Source organism: Carassius carassius, chromosome 36, assembly GCF_963082965.1.
Source record: "Carassius carassius chromosome 36, fCarCar2.1, whole genome shotgun sequence".
Lineage (NCBI taxonomy): Eukaryota > Metazoa > Chordata > Actinopteri > Cypriniformes > Cyprinidae > Carassius > Carassius carassius.
The window spans coordinates 6088418-6107545 of record NC_081790.1 but is presented as its reverse complement, the minus strand read 5'-3'; the positions used below and the strand labels follow the sequence as shown (position 1 = coordinate 6107545).

The 19128-nt window shown below is 34.7% G+C and overlaps 1 protein-coding gene across 1 annotated transcript in view; it reads left to right on the top strand.

Moving 5' to 3' along the window:
- The window catches only part of LOC132116997 (rho GTPase-activating protein 24-like), an 84928-nt gene that overhangs the window by 20476 nt on the left and 45324 nt on the right, over nucleotides 1–19128 (top strand). The window contains exon 2 of the mRNA XM_059525962.1: nucleotides 1043–1130. Coding sequence (XP_059381945.1) covers nucleotides 1043–1130 — 88 coding nt within the window. The remainder of the gene's footprint in view (nucleotides 1–1042; nucleotides 1131–19128) is intronic.

Below are 19128 nucleotides of genomic sequence, written 5' to 3'. Positions count from 1 at the left end.
GGCTGCTTTACTAGTCCGCTGGTGGTTGTAACATGGTCTGTGTGCTGTGCTGATTTTGGGTCTATTTAAAGCAGCAGTTCATCCAGCATATCAAACACTGATCTATAATCCCACAGCAGTCGCAGTGCTGCTTAAGATCCGATTTCTCCACGATAACAAGAGCTTTGTCGACTCTAATGCCGCCTGAGCTCTGTAATACAGACCCCCGAGGGATCCATCTGTAACCCCTGAACTGATTTCTGCCTTCTGACTCCAGCTAATGTCTAGATGATGAGATGGTTTCCAGCATGGACATACCTCATCCTAATAAAAGTTAATGTTATATTAATATTATAATAAATTCCTATACATACACATTTATAAATATAATAGAATATTTAGACAAAACAACATCGAATTTTAAATGCTTTTTTTCCCAGACATATATTGTATGAAAGATATTTATATTTGTAATATATTTTTAAATTGAATATATAATTATGTTGAAAAAGAATTGAGATCTATATATGATATTAAACTGTAAATATTTCATATTTAAATAATATGTAAAGGAAAATAAGTTTGACTTCATTGTAGCTTTTCATTTTAACAAAATGTATGTGTGTTTATACATTGTAAAATAAACATTTTATTGTAGCTATTTATATTTATATAAATAATACATACTTTTTTTTAGAAAATATAATTTATTTATATATTTAAAATATATAATAATATGTAATAGCTTTTAACAGGGCTTTTTTTTAAAAAAGTGTATATTAAATATATTTTTTATTTTTAACGACATTATATATATATATATATATATATATATATATATATATATATATATATAATTTTAGATCTTAAATCAAGCAATCAAAATCTGAATTAAAATATATAAATGAGAAATAAGTTCAAGAAAGGGATTTTTCACATTTTAGCATCTTATTCTCCAATGCACCCAAGGTTTTTTCTTGCTGTGATATATTTTCCGCGTACGTCTTGCTTTCCTAAGCAGTTTGTGTCTGACTAATTTCTTTTGGCCTTTTGGTTCCTCTAGGGCACCATTTTCCTACCTGGCAACAGAGTCACCGAACATCCCAGCAGTGGGGAGGAAGGCGCAAAGTTCTTTTTTGAAGTCATCCCAGGTAAAGAGAAACCTTTTTTTTTTTTTTGCAATGCATTTCCTATAGCTTTCATGATGGGACCGCAGTGACCTCACTCACTGAGGAGAGGTCGTCAAAGACATCCATCAGAGCTAATGAGAACAGATCGATGCTGGGCACCTCGCTGATAATCACAGCTGAATCCTGACGCTCCAGACACAACATATCACAGCAAATCTGTGTCATTTCAGTTGAACAGTCGCTTGCATTTGTAAAACAATGCTCATTTGTAAATCTTCTGGGCATCTTGTCATGTAAACCAACCCATGTGTTTTCAAATGGATCTCTCTTTATCCAAGTTTGTTTTCTCCCAAATGTAGCTTAGTGATGAATGGCACTGGATCTGCCACCTGCTGTAATTAGTTTACAGATCACGCTCTTCTCTCTCTCTTCGGGCTCTGGTTGTGTTTGGAGAGGGTTCAGACAAAACGCAGATGTCCCTCTCATGTGCTGGATGATGAATCACTGAGGACAGATGAGTGCTTGAGGAGCAACAGAAGTGCAGTGCTACTTCCTGTTCAGTTCTGGGGAACACTCTGATAACATACACACCTGAGCTTCAAACTAAATAAATGACTGAAACAGAAATAACAGAGACACCTGCTTTCTAGCAGCTGGAACTGCGGTACCACACATTCCTACCACACAATACATTATCAACACCTTATATAGGGGCTGCAAGGTTTTACTACCTCAATGTATTGCGATTTTTACTCATTTTGACTTTTAAACTGTGAGCTGTGGCAACAATTTGAAATGCCAAAATGTTAGGGCTGTGCAATTAATTGAAAAAACTATTCGATTTTGGCCTCCAACGATTATGAAAATACAATAATCGAGATAAAATGATTATTGCGCGCCATTCCTCCCCCTTATGCAGCACTATGCGTTCGTTCCTCCTGTGCAATTCAGTAAAATCATGTAACGTGACATTTGCAAAATGGGACATGCTTGATTTATCGCAGTATATTGATTATTTTAAAAACGTAAAAGATAACTTGCACTGCTACTTAGGAAGAGATATCCGCTCAGAGATAGAACAGAACAGGACATGGACATGTAAAGTCATCATTTAGCTCAAGGTGCGCGCCTCAACAGTCAAATACATGCAAAAAAGTTTCAAGATGCTGTGTAAGGTGATTATTTGTGTATACCTTCGTCGGTCATGTAATAAATGAATGTAAAGTGTTGAGAATGAAAATATGCATGTAACAGTAATTCGGATCCGCGGCTCTTAAAGTGATAGTGGGCTATGTTTTATTTTACGTTTGATTATTCATTTCTCTGGTAGGCTTTACCTGCCACATGAACCCTTTCATATTAACTGCAATAAATACAAAACTAGAGCCAAACGAAAACATAAATGAGATATTAATAATAAATAGTATAGTGAATAATGAAATAATCATACTGCTTGAGACTTGAATAATTATTATTATTTTTTTAAATCAAAATCGACCTGTCTATAAAAAATCCAGGACATCTGAAAAACACTGACTTCCTGCTTTCTGTTGCTCTGCTCTTACAATTGCATAGGAGCATCAGAGTTAAGTGGGTGTATTTTGGAAACTTGTCAAATCACATCTTTTTCCCAACAGTCAGAATGTTTCTGAGAGGAGTGACAGGAGATGTTATCAGAAGCAGACAGTGACAGATTTGCTCTCTGGTGGGTCTGTCGGACAATATGCTTTAATCTACCTATTGTAGGTGTAGAGCAGATGGAGCGATAACAATAATCTTGACGGCACTCAATACCAATTTGTTCAGTCTTTATGTATTTTTTTTTCTGTTTCTTATATATAGTAATAGTAAGCAGTATTATTCATCATCCAGTTTTTTATATTGACTATGCATTCCGTTAGTTTTTAAAATTGGTATGTTTCTCCAGGCTCCAAAGAAATATAGAGCATAGAGAGAGTATCTTCAGCATAACAGTGAAAACTAACACCAGGTTTCCTTATGATATCTCCCAGGGGTAATATGTAAAGCGTGAAAAGTAACGGCCATAGTAGTGAGCTTTGAGGTACTCCATACTGCACTTGTGATCGCAACACTGTTGCTGCTTGAGTTAAACTCACTGATAAATATACTAAGGCTCCTGAGCTATTAAAGAGCATCCTAAATTATAAAAGAGAGGAAATAGATTCATCTTAAACATTTTTTTTTCTTTTTTTTATAATGATTAACATGTCTTTATATTGCTAGTAGACACTGTATGCATTGGATTTTTACCACCACATTATCTTCTTCGCTGGAATGAGCCGTGTCTGTTGTTATCTTTGTTCGGTGACGCACATGGGCACAGTTTGTCTTTGTTTCCAGGCTTGTGACCTTGTATGAAGTCAAAAAGTTAGTTTTAGGTCTTTGTAATTTTACTTTGAGAATCATTGCAGAGCCTTGGACCTTTATCTGCGGTGACACTGTGGCATTTGCATGAATAGAGCCTTTTTGCGGAGTAGATTAATATGACACAGATCATTGCCTACTGAACCTGTCATCACAGAATTCTTATTAGTCATGCCGGTAAATGCCACATTGTATCTGTCACCGAAATCATCACAAATGGTCGAACTAGTCGAACCGCTGCAGCTGAGATAAATAGGAATGTTAACAGATAGCTCCAGGTATTATGCTTTTTTTGGCCTACGTGCAGAAATCTATCCTGTCCTGTGTTTCCCCAGCAGACAGCTGTGAGAGTGTGCACACTGTGCCAGAAAACAGCAGAAACAGAGATTTATAGCGTGTTTTCAGCTCTTTGGAGCTGCCAGCTGACTGTGAAAAACCTGAGCCATTGTTCAGCGCGTCAGTCTTAGAAGAAGGCATTTAGGAGAGATTCCATGCTTACGTGCACTTTTCCATACATTAGCCTTTTATCATCTTTATTCCATTTATTCCATTGTACATCTCAGCAGTATTCTGGAATATTTTAAGCAAGGCTTTTTTTTTTTTTTTGCTGCATAGGCCGTGAAATCACTTGTCCTTGAAAAAGGCTTTTTGGAGGTAATGTAAAGCTCAGTTCATAAAAGAGGGTTGTTAAAAGTGCATTTAATTTCCTCTCGTCTTTCATAAATACAGATGGGAGTGTTTTGTGCAGGGATAACACATGGACTGAATTTCAATTAAATTCCCTTGTCGTCTATTAATTTGTTTCTTTTTTGTGTGTGTAACGTTGATTCAGAACTGAAACATACTTATACATATTTATATGAAAACAAAATCAAATAATAGTTATGCTTAAGTTAATTTGTGCATTATAACAGTAATAATATAATATAATATAATATAATATAATATAATATAATATAATATAATATAATATAATATATGCTAGTATAATGATATAACTGGCAGAAAAAGTGTTATTTTGTACCATTGTAGTACCATGGCTTCTGCAGAGTTTGCACGTGTACTTGAGATTCACTGAATCGCATAGGCCTACACATTCAGCTCACGTTCTTGGATTAATTTTTGACTGATACAGCAATGCTTATCAACATAAATGACATTATCTGTCTGTCACGTCAAAATGTACATTTCAAAGTTTCCGGAATCTAGTAGGCCTGTTTGGATTCCTTTTTAATTTCAAAGGTCTGTTGCTTTGGATTTCAGACCATGAGAGAAAATAGAGTACCTCATGAAAGTAAAACTGGATTTTAATTAAAACCTTTTTTTTTTATATGTGGGGTACAAATTTGCTCCATCTGTTGCTGTAGTCCAACAGCTCACAATATATTTCTCTATCACACAGACAAATCTACTGTCATAATAGTGTGAATAATTATTTCGCTGGCCCTGCGAAAACCAGAATGAAATATCAGACCTGGTTTCGCAGTGCACAGTGATCGTACCATAGCACGACAAATTTCATGCAGATTTTTCTGGAAAACAAATTAAAACAAACACTAAACTGACACTGTTGTTTCATAACTCCAAACCAGGCAGAAAATGGCTACTGCCTCTTAATCTTTCATCATCTCCACATCTGGACCACTATTTACTCACTGATCCTTTATTTACCAACTTCTAATTTATTTATAACTCACCAACGTCCAGTGAATCTGGATAATAATGGGGAACTGAGAAAAAGTGAAGCTGATGGTTTGTGCAACCACAAAAAACTTGTGAGATGAAATGGGTTGAAGAGCATTTCTTCTTCTCTTTCTGCAGGAATAGCTTTGGAGTATTTGAAGCTGAAGTGCAAATAATCCCTCTGAGTTGGCATCTAGTGGTGTGTGTGTTCATCATGAAGGTCATCAAAGAGATAGGATTTGTTTTACAGTGCAAATATGTGTTGGATTTTGCGAGAGTTCAAGGGGCAGAACCTGCAGATGGGGAAGTGAATCTGTTTGGTTTCAGAGAACACCTGCAGAATCATCAACTGAGACTGAGAAAAATACCATGTGTATTGCTTTGTTTGGTTTCTTCTTTTCTGCGTTTCCGTTGTTATTTTGTTGTATTTTTTCTCATTTTTGTTTGTTTTCCTTTTTGTCTGTTTGATTCTTTCATTTGTTCTTTTGTTTGTTTGCTTTTTTGTTCAGTCCTTTGATTCTTTCATTTGTTCTTTTGTTTGTTTGCTTTTTTGTTCAGTCCTTTGATTCTTTCATTTGTTCTTTTGTTTGTTTGCTTGTTTGTTCAGTCCTCCATTGACTGTTATTTCAATAGGTCCTTAAGCCTTTCCTTCAGCTTTTCCTTTCTTTCTTTCTTTCTTTTTTTTCTTTCTTTCTTTCTTTCTTTCTGCTTGTGCTCACATTTGATTATTTGCTTGTTTGTTCAGTGCTCAATTCACTCATTTGATTATTTATTTCTTTCATTCATTCTTTTTCTTTCTTTCTTTCTTTCTTTCTTTCTTTCTTTCTTTCTTTCTTTCTTTCTTTCTTTCTTTCTTTCTTCACTCATTTGTTCAACTTGTTCATATGTTTGTAATTTGTACTATTGTTCAATCATCTATTCCTTTGTTAATTATTATTATTTTTTACTTATTACTTTTTTCTTTCTCTGTTTTCTCTCTTTTTTTCCTTCTGTCCATCTTTATTTCTTGTTCACTTGTTCATTTGTTTCTTGTTCACTTGTTCGTTCATTTGCTCGTTTGTTGAGGACTCATTTGACTGTTCATTCAGTAGTTCTTTCTTTCATTCTTTGTTTATTTTTATTTATTGCACTTTCTTCTGTTCTTTCTCTAATTTTGATTCTCTTTTTCCTTTTTCTCTCTCTTTTCCCTTTCTTCTCTCTTTTTCTTTTGTCTCTTTTTCATTTTTCTTTTTCACATTTTTTTGTTTGTTCTATTTTGTCATACCTTTGTTCTTCTTATTTCGTTCATTCAGTTGTTCAGTTTGTTCATTCAATTGGTATTTTTTTTAAATCATTCTGTTTCTGTCTATCTTTCTTTCTTTCTGGCCTACTTAAATGAGAGCGTAATGAAGTGATCGTTGAATCTCCTGCGGCGAACTGTTTTTCTCAACTTGAGATTGACTTAATTACGGCACAACACTCCCTCACATGCCCTGGCAGGACCAGGTGACGTCCAAAACATGGAAGATATGAGATTTACGAGAGCTGTAATATCATTCTGAAGATGAATGTCAAAGCCAGGGTCAAAAAGCCACTGCAACCACAGGACTCTGGGTCAGTGCTGCACAGACATAGTTGAAGTTAATGCCATTGCAGATTTATTATAACCTCTTCCAACAAATAAAAAAAACAACAACAACTAAAACAGGCAAGTTAAGATATCATAGAACACTTTATAATAATAAAGAATACAATGCTTAACAGATGAATATTTGATTCATGTTTCAGTTCAACTAATTTTGAAATTTTTTGTAGAGATAATATTTGTTAATATTATTATGATTAATGAATATTATTTCCAAAACATTACTCTTTGACGTTCCTCTGTTTTTCCACATATAGTCTGATTCTCTTCGGGTGTTTTAATTGGGCGGCTCTTGTCAGGGGGTCTGAGGGTGACTGAGAGGAATCTGGGGGCTTTTGTCTGAAGGTCGTGGCTGCTCTGCTGTGCTGTTTATTTACGCTCTTGCTGCTGTCTGTATGTCTTCGCAGCGGAGAACCAGTCATGTCCTCTTGTTTACCGCCAACTGTTCAGACGTTATTCTTTGACTTGATCGCTGGTAATTTGCATGCCAATTTATTTCACATTTAGCTTCAACTCCCTGCCAGGACAGTCCTAATGTAGCGAGAATCACAAACAGGCCCAGTTTGACTAATGTGTGTGATTTCAGTTGCCAACAAAGGTTCAAATCCAGTTACAACATTTTACTAGCTATTTTAGTTGAATACTTTAATTTCTACTAGAGAATAAGTACTTGAATTTGCTGTGTGTACTTAGTTGTGCTATTCCTCCTAGAGAAAAGAATGCATAAACCAGCCTAACCTGGTTTGGTTTTAGCTTTTGGGCCACTTTTCAGCTGGACAGGCAGAAAAAAACAGTTTTAACTGGATAAGACTTTTGTTTAATCTGTTTTTGTTCCACAAATATTTACTTTCATATTACAATCAGCTTTAAAACTGACTAAGAATGATGGAATTCAAATTCTGCCAATGATGATGTCATATGTTTACATGCTGCATCGTGATTGGTTATCAAAGTCCTCAAGGTTACATTAAACTGTAAAATAAAAATCCATAGAAAATATATAAAGTCCTAAAAAATTCAGTATGTTTTCTGTAGATTTTGCAGACATCTTTCAACTCTAAAACAAAATGTAACGTGAAATTCAAATGAGTAAAACAACTATGAGAAATTAGTACAGAATATTTCTTCATATTAACAAAACACATTATATAGACTTTTCTTAGAATTTATTAATGTAAGCTAAACAAAAATTAGTCATTTATATATATATATATATATATATATGTGTGTGTGTGTGTGTGTGTGTGTGTGTGTGTTAAACATTTCAACTTCAAACCTTCATATTTAAAAAAACATGAACACTGTTTTTTTTTTTTTTGTAAAATATATTACATTTATATTAACTCTCTAGTTTCTATAGTTTTAGTTTTACATTATCATTTTGGTCATGGAATTACTTTCTGACACATTAACATCAAATGTTAGTTAATAAAATGTACCATACAGATAAATGTTGTCTCAGCACATTAGGGGGCTTATTATATATGATATGGTGTTTTGTTTTGTTTTTTCAACTCACAACGTGTTCATTCTTAACCCGTCATGCCTCTTAGGTGTAACTTAAGTCTTTGGTCGTTGGCAGGTGAGAGAAAGAGAGAGTGTTATACATGTGTGTCTGCTGTGTTATCATTATCTAATGTCACTCAGACCCCTCCATGCATATCTTGCATGCTTTATGAAATGTGATACTCATAGGCTCGTCAACTCAGGTTGTGCATATATAATCATAGACAAGGTGAAAGGTCACCCAGCATACCTAGGAAGCAGGACATAGCTGAAATTTCTGTCATGTTTGAGAATGTTTGGGTAGAGATATGAAAAAATAGGAAGTATATAATTCATTTATGGATTTTTTTAGCCAGTTAAAATAAACATTTTAATTCATAAAGGAATGGAAGTTATTTAAAATATTTACCAACATAACTCACATAACTGTATACTTACATAAGTTATTTGTAAATTAAGTATTTGTCAATATTTACCAGCATAATACAGCTTATACATATGTATATGTTATACATCAGTATTTGAGAAGGTCAATTTTTAATCTGAACAAGGAAAAAAAACAACTTATTTGAATCTTCAGAAAGTCTTCCCAATTTTTCCCATTTCTTTAAAAATGCCTATTTTCTGACTGTTATAATACTTGTCATTCTCGTTATCATATAAAAATATGTTAAATATGCTGACAGTGCAGTCATAATCCATTACAATCAGCTTTAAAAAGATATATTTTTAATCAGAGACTTTTTTAATAATGCAAGGTTTTTGCTACAGATTTAACATTCAGTCTGAAACATCCTTGAACCTTTGCATTGGACCACTTCTAAAAAATCATTAAAGAAAGAACAAAAAGTAATATTTGTATGGCTGAAAGCACACCTATACAATATTTTCATTATTTTTCGGAGGATGTGTGGCATATTTTGTCACTTTGTACATACCACATGCAGTGAGGTTTTCGCTTTCCTTTCACGGGGCAGGAAGAGCATGTAGTTACGGCTCAGGGTCACTGCCTTTGACCTCCAATTGTAACATCACAATGGCAACAGCAGATGACATGCAGCTCAATTAACCCTCAGCGGTTGCTGTTAACACAGTGTAGGATTTGATTTTGAGTTAAGAAAATAATTTTATTTTTATTTTTTATTTCGTTATTTTATTTTATTTTATTTTTTTATTTTTTTACCATATTGGCAGGCTTCTTGATCATACATTTTTTAGAAACACTTTAAATGCCCTCTGATCCAGCACAGCCAAAACAGTGGGCTCATGTTCCATCTGTTCTGCCACTGTAAAACTGTAAAAGCCATGTGTGAAATACATATTTCACAGATGGCATCAGGAAAAACAATCAGAGCCACATCTAACATGTTCTATAGCCAAGAATCTGATTCTGCTGTCACATATTTACAGCAGTGAGCTTATAAAATACAGACTGGATCCAAAAATGACTACCACTCAAAAATGAACTTCCACTCTATCCCAGTGGTGGGTGAATTGAGAACTGAACACAAATATATTGTTTTAGGGGTTAATAACTGAGGGCTTTCCACGGACGATTGCCATTTATAATTTAGCCTAAAACTTGGTTAATAAAAAAGATCTTTTTTTATTATTATTATTATTTTGTTGTGTCAATTCTGAATTTGTGTGTTTTCAGTTCAGTTTTTCATAGATTTTAATAGCAAAAAAAAGTTTGAAAAGAAATTCACCTTTTGTGTTCTTCTAAAGGCAAAAAATCTTACAGGTTAAGAATGACATGAAAGTGAATAAATACTAGCAGAATTTGTACTTTTGAGTGAAGTACTACAGATCCCATTGTGCTTTTCATGCAAAGCAGTTACATCCTGCATGCCACTTTTTGCATGGAAAATGATTTCAAGATTAGAAAGTCGAATGAAAGGACATGACTCATATGTGTTTATGTAACAACTTGTACCTTTATAGGAAATAAAACCACAGAACTATTTCCATGTGCAGGCGACAGACAGGTTTGCATTAAACAGACACACATGCAAATCTTCATTCTAAATGGCACTCTAACAAAGCCTCTTACTTCCATATAGTAATGTTATTAGCATTATGTATTCAAAAACATGAGGCTTTTCACTGCTAAAGTTCATTGGGGAATTTTCGCTGCGAGTCTCAAGTCTGTTCAAATGTTCAAAACAGATTTGCTTTGGAAAAATTGAACAATCCATTTAAATGATTCAGGCAAGTACTATCCAGAAACGATAAAGATGATATTTCATTCTTGATATTTTCAATAGCTTTGTTTGATGAGAAAAAGATGACCTTCTGGATATTTCACAGCTGTCCCAGAGAATGTTTCTGGAGTGCGGGATGGTCTTTGGTCACATTATTGTCCATTCCAAGCAGATGGAAAGTAGAAGGACTGCTATGAAGGACCCCAAAGAGAATCAGAATGAACTTCAGACAAACAAATTCCAGAAATCTAAATCTGTCCTGCAACAAGAGAAAGAGCAAGAACTGTGATAAGGAAGAAGACAGAACAAGGACGTCTATTGTCCTGACTGTGCAGACTGGCCCGAGTCCAGGTGTGTGTGGCGTGAAGGAGATGACCGTTACTCCTGTCTCCTCTAAATAGAGCTACATGCTACTGGGCTCCAGACTTATAATGACTTGGGAATCACTGGGTCCTAAAATTAAACACGTAGGAGCCAGATGACTTTAAATGACAAGTTACAGAACTGTCCAAAACGTTTTACTTCCAATTTGATGCTTTCATTGATGCTGGTTGTGTTTGTGGCATATAAATGTAAGAATAAGAATTTAATCTATCTATCTATCTATCTATCTATCTATCTATCTATCTATCTATCTATCTATCTATCTATCTATCTATCTACTATCTATCTATCTATCTATCTATCTATCTATCTATCTATCTATCTATCTATCTATCTATCTGTTGTTGATTGTGATTCCAACGTTTATCACAAATGACATTTCCCTTAAAATTCATTTGGCATTGGCTACAATTGGGCCTCACTATGCCATACAACTATAAATTATATTTTGTTAAATATTGTACTGCTTTTTAGAAAGCTACTTATTACAGAAAACTATTTTGTGAATAATTATATTTTACTTGAATTCATTGAAATTTATTATTTATTATTTATCATTTTTCCCCCTTTTATTATTTATTTATTTATTTATTTATTTTTGTGGACTATTCAAAATCAGGCCATCATGATAATTTCCCGGGAATGTTATTTTTATTTATGTAAATAAAGCTCCTATACTTACTTAATCTCAATAATAGATCAAATATATCTGAAAAACATAAATATTACATTTTTCTCATCTTGAGCTTGAATTCCTCCGATTGGATTTTTCAGCAAATGATATTATATTCTGTATCTGGTTCTCAGCAGATGATACAGGGTCATACAGGGTTTGTAGGACTTCTTGTTGGCCAGAATGACTCGTTGAATTTTATGGAGAGCTTGTGTAGGTTTGACATGTAGACTTTTACCAGTGAGACATACAGCATAGCATAGGTTTCTGGGAAGTGCATCATATGATCCTTCTGTATTGTAAATATAGCAGATAACGTGATGTTATAATCTGGTGGTTAAAGACCTGTGCTGGTACTGAAAGGTAGATCAAATGAAAATTCTGTCATTACTTACTCAGAAAAAAATATAATAATAATAATAACAATAATTAAAAGCTTCTGAGAATAATACTGCAGTTAATGCATAAAATTAAGCTCTTCCATCCAACACAAAAGCCTGAAGTTGTTATTGGAGCCGACAGAGGAAGGTATAAATGAGATCCCCCTCCAGCGTGTTCTGAAAGGCTTGTTTGTTTGCTGCGAGGCTGTTTGAGTAGTTGTTCTGCCGGAGAGCGTCCTATTCATATGGATGGCATCATTATCTGCCTCTCCAGATGGAGCGAGAGCACCATGACGTAGATGTTTGGTTTTGTATGTGGGCCTCATGCTGAAACATGTGCAGAGGATGTGGAATCAGAGTCGTGCATGCGGTCTCCCCTCTAGACAAACATTCTTTTTTCTGTCGGGATATTTGGAGGGTATATGTACACACGCAAAAGGGCATTAAATCAGGTGCTTATAAATCAACACTGAAATAGATTTTAATTATAAGTTGGTTTTAGCACTGATTGGATGGAACATATTTCATCTTAAAATGCAGTGTTAAAGCAGTGTTAAATCCAACACACTTTCATGGCAGTTCGTAATGGTTTGACATTTTGGTGAATTGATAGAGAGCTTGTATGAATTTTGCCCCATTTAGAGGTTGAACTCCAAACTTAAAAAAAAAAATTGAAGAAGAGGACGACATTTTTGTCTTTTAATGCATTTACAAAGAACATTACTGGGGAAGGGGAATTTATTTATTTATTTGCTTGCTTATTTTTTTTTTATTTAATTTTAATACACTATCGTGTATCTGTCTGTCTGTCTATTCATTAATTGATTCATTTTTGACATCTCTAATTATTTTATAAAATGATTGCTATTTGCCAGTGCGAAATATTTTCAGTATCATTCAGTATTCAGTATTTAATTGTTGCCCTTCAGGAACTCAAGCTGAGTTGAAACTCTATGGGAATGCTCTTTCAGCATGACTACGCTCTGAATCACGTGTGTAACAGGGACCTTTAAAGCACGTGCGGAGGATATAGCGCTAGCTTCTGTCATTCAGTGAAGCGCTCTGTGTGTGTCAGTTCTATTTATTGTTGTCTGTCCCAGTAAAAGCAAAAGCCATGTCTAAGGTGAAAAACAAGCATAAGGGCGAGAGCAGAAAGTATTTCCTCCCTGCCCAGGCTACGTTACGGGTGGGGATACACAGTTTATGTGTTGTTTGTTTGGGAGCGGAGCTTGCATAGTCAGCTCTCGGGGGGACTGATTTTGCTTCTGCCCACAGCAAACGCTACGCTCCCACTGGGCACACATGCTTGCGACTCTGGCCTTTCCCCCACCCAGAGTTTGGAACTGTGAATGTGGCCCCTGAGGGGCACAGCTCATAGGTTCTGGTCTCTTAACTGAGGTTGCACCCTCCATTACAGAGCTCCCTCCACGAGGAAACTGTACTCCTTGAAGTGTACCTTCACTTCTTAATGCGGCAACCACCAGCTCGGTCCACTTAACCACCCAGTTGGTTCAGTGCTGGAGTTGTTGCATGGTTCTCCGCAGGGTTATTCAACTCCACCTTGAAGTTTTCAGTGGCAGCTCTAGCTGCTAACCACGGCCGTCTCAGTGGTCAGTCTTTCGGGAGAGACCCACTAGTTACATGTTTCCTCCGCGGTGCGCTGAGGCTTAGGTCTCAGGTGGAGTTTATGCTACTTTGTGGATTGGGATGCTATTCCATAGCCTTGAGTCCTCTGATCTCCCTTCTCCTTTGGGGGACAAGGCTTACTCTTTCAGAAGTTGGCCTTCAGGTCGCTGCGGGATGTCCACTCAGTTTACTTTGTCAGGTTCTATACCTGCATTTTGCATCACTCCTGGCTCCTTTTCTCTCGCCTTAGCTGTGCTCTCCCACACTTAGCAGGGATTTGCAAGTCTGGTGGCATGGGCATACTCATTCGACTCAGCTCGAGTTCCTGAAGGGGAACGTCTCTAGGTTACGCATGTAACCATGGTTTGACGCAGCATCTCGTTCTCTTGGGGAACCATGGTTACATTCGTAACCTAGAGACATTTCTACTTTTATTAAATTCAGTGTTATTTTGAAATGCATGGTAATTTTTTTTTTCATTGGCACACTGTTTTTATTTCTTTATTTCTTTATTTATTGTTTGTTTGTTAAAGTAGAACATGTTTAATTTATATTGATACAGCCGATCAGTTGCCAACTGCCAACTGATTTGTTTATATCATAATCCATTTATTATATTATATTATATTATATTATATTATATTATATTATATTATATTATATTATATTATATTATATTATATTATATTATATTATATTATATTATATTATATTATATTATATTATATTATATTATATTATGCAGTTTTCGCAAATAACTCGATGCTGATTGGACATTCTCAGCATTCTGCAGTCAAATATTTTTCCATAATGATAGTAAACTGTATAATTGGCAACTGTTTTGCTACAGGCCAAATTTGCATTTCTCATGGGGTGAAATTATAAGGCACATCAAAGGACTACACAAGGTCAAGAAAGGTTAATAAGCCACAGCTGTAGAAAATCAAGTTTAGCAGTGAAAAGTCCCACTGAGCAAAGAGAGACGGTGTTTTCTATCTCTCGTGTCTAATAAGCTCTTGCGGATCTTTTGAACAGTGGGAGTCGGTGAATAATGAAAAGTTTTCAGTTTATTTTAAAACCTGCTGCTTTCTGAAACAATCCAGGGTTTTGTTTTTTTCTCATAAAACTTCCTGAACTCCCACTTACAGTTTCTCACAACTCTTTACATGCCGTAAAACTACATCTGACAGCTGCATTATCATTTAATCTGTCCTAGAATATTATTAGACCCATTTTTTTCTGGTTTGATGGCTGTTGTCTTCGAAAAGATGACGCTGATGCCCCCACGTGGCCGTTTAGCCATTTACAGCAATAATGTCTCAAATGAATTATCACTGCAGATGTTATGCTGGCTTTTAAATATTCATTGAGTCATTATTGTGCTTGTCATACACTCATTTTCATTCAGTTACATCTAGTTCTTTTGTCAGATCAATAATTATGCATATACACGATGAGAATAAAATGAACTGTGGAAAAAATGAGTTAATGGCCCTGAAGGAATCAATACAGCAATGATCGTTATGACTCACTGTACATTACATATATTCTGAAAGAATCTGAATTATGGATTTGTTTTGCTCTTTGTCATCCACTGTTATTGCTTTATTCATCCTGAAAGGATGCGTTTTGTCATGGGTCCCAGGAATGATCACAGTGTAATTGACATAGACTTTCGTCGGACAGATTTTATAGTTTATTATTTCTCTGAGAACCAAGGTAATAAAATCTCCAAATATGATTCAATTTTTTGACAGGATTCCAAGGGCGCCTGATGAATAAATAGCAATTTTACAGTACCACAGTGCCTTTATTTTCTTCAGTTGTATTTATGTTTGGCTTGTTGGATTGGTGAACCCTGTGGGACAACTCTTGTTAATGTTTGATTGAAGGATGAAGACAAAATGGCTATTTTCTGATGATTAGTTTGTCTGGATTAGATGGTAGTCGGTTTTTAAATCCCACACACTTCCACTCCCATTGAATGAATGTGAATCGTATTAGCATGTGTTCTATTTCTCTTTGCTCAAAAAATGTTTTTTAACAAGTGTTTCTTTTCAGATAAACTTTTCTTATGTTGTTTTAATGACATTTCATCATTTAATGACATTTTCAAGCATCTTTGGCTCAGCAGGATCCAAAACAAAGGTGATTTAATAGCTTTAAAGGAACAGTCCAACCAAAATGCTCACCAATGGATCCTCTGCAGTGAATGGGTGCCGTCAGAATGAGAGTGCAAACAACATCACAATAATCCACAAGTAATCCATACAACTCCAATCCATTAATATACACCATGTTAAAAATGGAAAGCTACATTTGTGTAAGAAAGATATCCATCATTAAGGTGTTTTTATCAGCTGTTTGGACTTTCATTGTGACGGTACCCATTAACTGCAGAGGATCCATTGGTGAATGGATTTTGACCAAATCTTTTTCAATAAACAAACAAACCTATCTTCATCTTGGATGGCCTGAGGATGAGTGCATTTTCAGCAAATTTCCATTTTTGGATAATCTTTGGTATAACATTCCTGATTGACCCACTATTGTCTTCCCTGACAATATTAGTGTTTTTGAATATATGTTTATGCAGTGTGCATTAAATGATTTGTCAGACTGAATTAAGATTGATCAAGGACATGTATTTTAACAGACATGGTATAGCACTGTGGAAACCATGGCAACTGCACAAGTAAGTCCAAAACTCAGTCAATGGAAGCTGCCGCCTTCATCCTCATTTGCACCTCAGTCATTGTTTTTCATAATTCCAACCAAAAGGTCAGAAAAAATTTACCCTAACTCCAGAAAATGAGACACGTCCATCATCATAATATCTGCGGGGTTTTTTTTTAGCTATTTTTAAAGATTTTATTTGCTATGTTTGTTTAGGTTTATTTTATGTTTATTTATTTTTATATCTTATACATCTTTTGATGCTATTCCATTTTTTTCTATTGTTCTAGCATGTTTGGTTAGGTTTGTGGTGTTCTATTGTTTTGTTTTAGCATTGTTTGTTTAGTTTTTTAGTTTTTTTTTTTGTTCTAGGTTTGAGTTGTTCTATCTTTTGACATTTTTTCGAATTTTTTGTGTTTTGTTTAGGTTTGTGTTGTTCTAATGTTTTGTTTTAGCATGTTTGTTTAAGTTTGTTGTGTTTTGTTTAAGTTTGTGTTGTTCTGTCTTCTTTTAGATTTTTTGCTTAGGTTTGTTGTGTTTTGTTTAGGTTTGTGTTTTTCTATTGTTCTGTTTTAGCATGTTTGTGTAGGTTTGTTGTGTTTTGTTTAGGTTTGTGTTATTCTATTGTTCTGTTTTAGCATGTTTGTTTAGTTTTGTTGTGTTTTGGTTAGGTTTGTGTTGTTCCATTGTTTTATTTTAGTATGTTTTTTGAGGTTTATGTAGTATGTTTTCCATTCTGTTTTATTCCATAAAGAAAACAAATTTCATTTTTTACATTCTCCTATATGGAAGGTAGTCTAATTTTAGGGAGAGAAATTATGTGCTATTATTCAGCTGTGCTGCGTTTATCTGTCACTAATAAGATGAGATGGAGTTAATTATCATTCCAGTGACAGTGATGTCAGAAGCATCCCTGAGACAGTGACCTCACTGAAGATACGACCTTCCCATATCTGCCGAGTAATTAGAGACATTTTATAACTGTGGGTTTTTCCAAGAGAAAACTGATGACTCTCCACATTAGCCTGTCAAACCTGACTGCCTTCGCTGTATGAGGTCTGAAACCAGGACTTAAAATTACACCTCTGCTGAGAACACAAAATAAAAGCCCCTTTGCTATCATAGTACAGTGTTACAAAATGTTTGACCTTCACAGTAAATACAGCACAGCTATATGCCTTGTGTGTGCAAATGTTATACCTACTTTCATTGTGGAGCTAAAAGCTCAGTGTTTTATTTAATTTCACAGAAGCCGCTTACAAAATGAATCACTGTGCACTTTGTGCTTTGATTTCTTTCACTCTGCTCCTGAAAGCTCTGGCTCTGGGAAATTTGCTCTATCGAACGGTTATAAATTAAGTTTAGCACAGAATACATATCAGTTCGCTCTCATGCATTGCTGCTGCTAGTGTTAGAAGTTATCCTGTATTGCTGTTGTTTACCATTTACTGTTGTTAGTGAAAGAACACCAGTTGTCCAATCAGATCAGGGGTTCTTTAATGTTGCGTTCTTGTCTTGGCAAACATTGATCATTTTGCTTGTCCTGTCTAATTTGATGGGTTCCCCTGTTCTTCTGGCTTTATTTATGGGGTCTTCATGTCAGCATGGTTCATATTTATCTGCACTTCTGTCTAATATAAATAGAGCTGAGATAGCTGAAATGAGCTATAGCCTGGCATGATAGTATGAACTGAGGCAGTAAGTAGATTATGTCTAAATATATCGTCCATACTGTGAATTATATTTGCATTTAATTAAAAGAGATATTTAAACAAAAAATTTATTTTTGACATCATTATCCTTTATCGGGATTTTGTAAAATATCGGACGGTAAATGTAGAAAATAAATATAAAGCTTACAAAAATAAGTTGACTACTATAATGAGACGTGCAAAGAAAGAATATTATATAAACTTGTTGATGGAAAATAAAAATAATATCAAAAATATGTGGAAAGTTTTAAGGGAGGTTATAGGCAGTAAAATGAATTATAGTCAGCCATTATATTTAATGAATGAACAGAATGTCGAGATATGTGGTGAAAAAATGGCTGATGAATTTAATTCATTTTTTGTTAATGTTGGTCCAAATCTTGCCAAAACTATACCATTACATAATAAAAGCTGGATAGGTGAAAGCAGAGTCATGCAATCCATTTTTCTTGACGAAGTTAGTGAGAGTGAAATTATTTCCACTGTCTCTAAATTAAAAAGTAAAAATTCGTGTGATAGTGATGGCTTAGATATGTATATTGTCAAAGAAACTCTACGTTGCATTATTAGACCATTAAAATATATAATTAATTTGTCTTTTAATACAGGTTTTTTTCCAGATAAAATGAAGGTGGCTAAAATTATTCCTTGTTTTAAAACTGGTGATAGGCATAGTCTTACAAATTATAGGCCTATATCTTTGCTTTCCCAATTTTCAAAAATTCTGGAGAAGCTTTTTGTTAAAAAATTGGATTATTTTCTTGAAAAACATTCTTTGATAAACGATAATCAGTTTGGGTTTCGTAGCACCCGCTCAACAGCTATGGCTTTGATAAAAATCACAGAGGATATTACTACAGAATTGGAGAATAAAAATCACACAGTTGGAGTTTTTATTGACCTTAAAAAGGCCTTTGACACTCTCGATCATGGAATATTGATATCTAAATTACAGACATATGGAATTAGAGGTGTAGTATTAAATTGGATTATTAGTTATTTAGAAAATAGACAACAATATGTAGAGTATTTAGGCCATGAATCTAAGTTGGAAACAATACAGTGTGGAGTCCCTCAAGGCTCTGTGTTGGGGCCTAAATTATTTATTTTATACATTAATGATCTCTGTGATGAATCAAAGATTTAATGTTTTGTTCTTTTTGCGG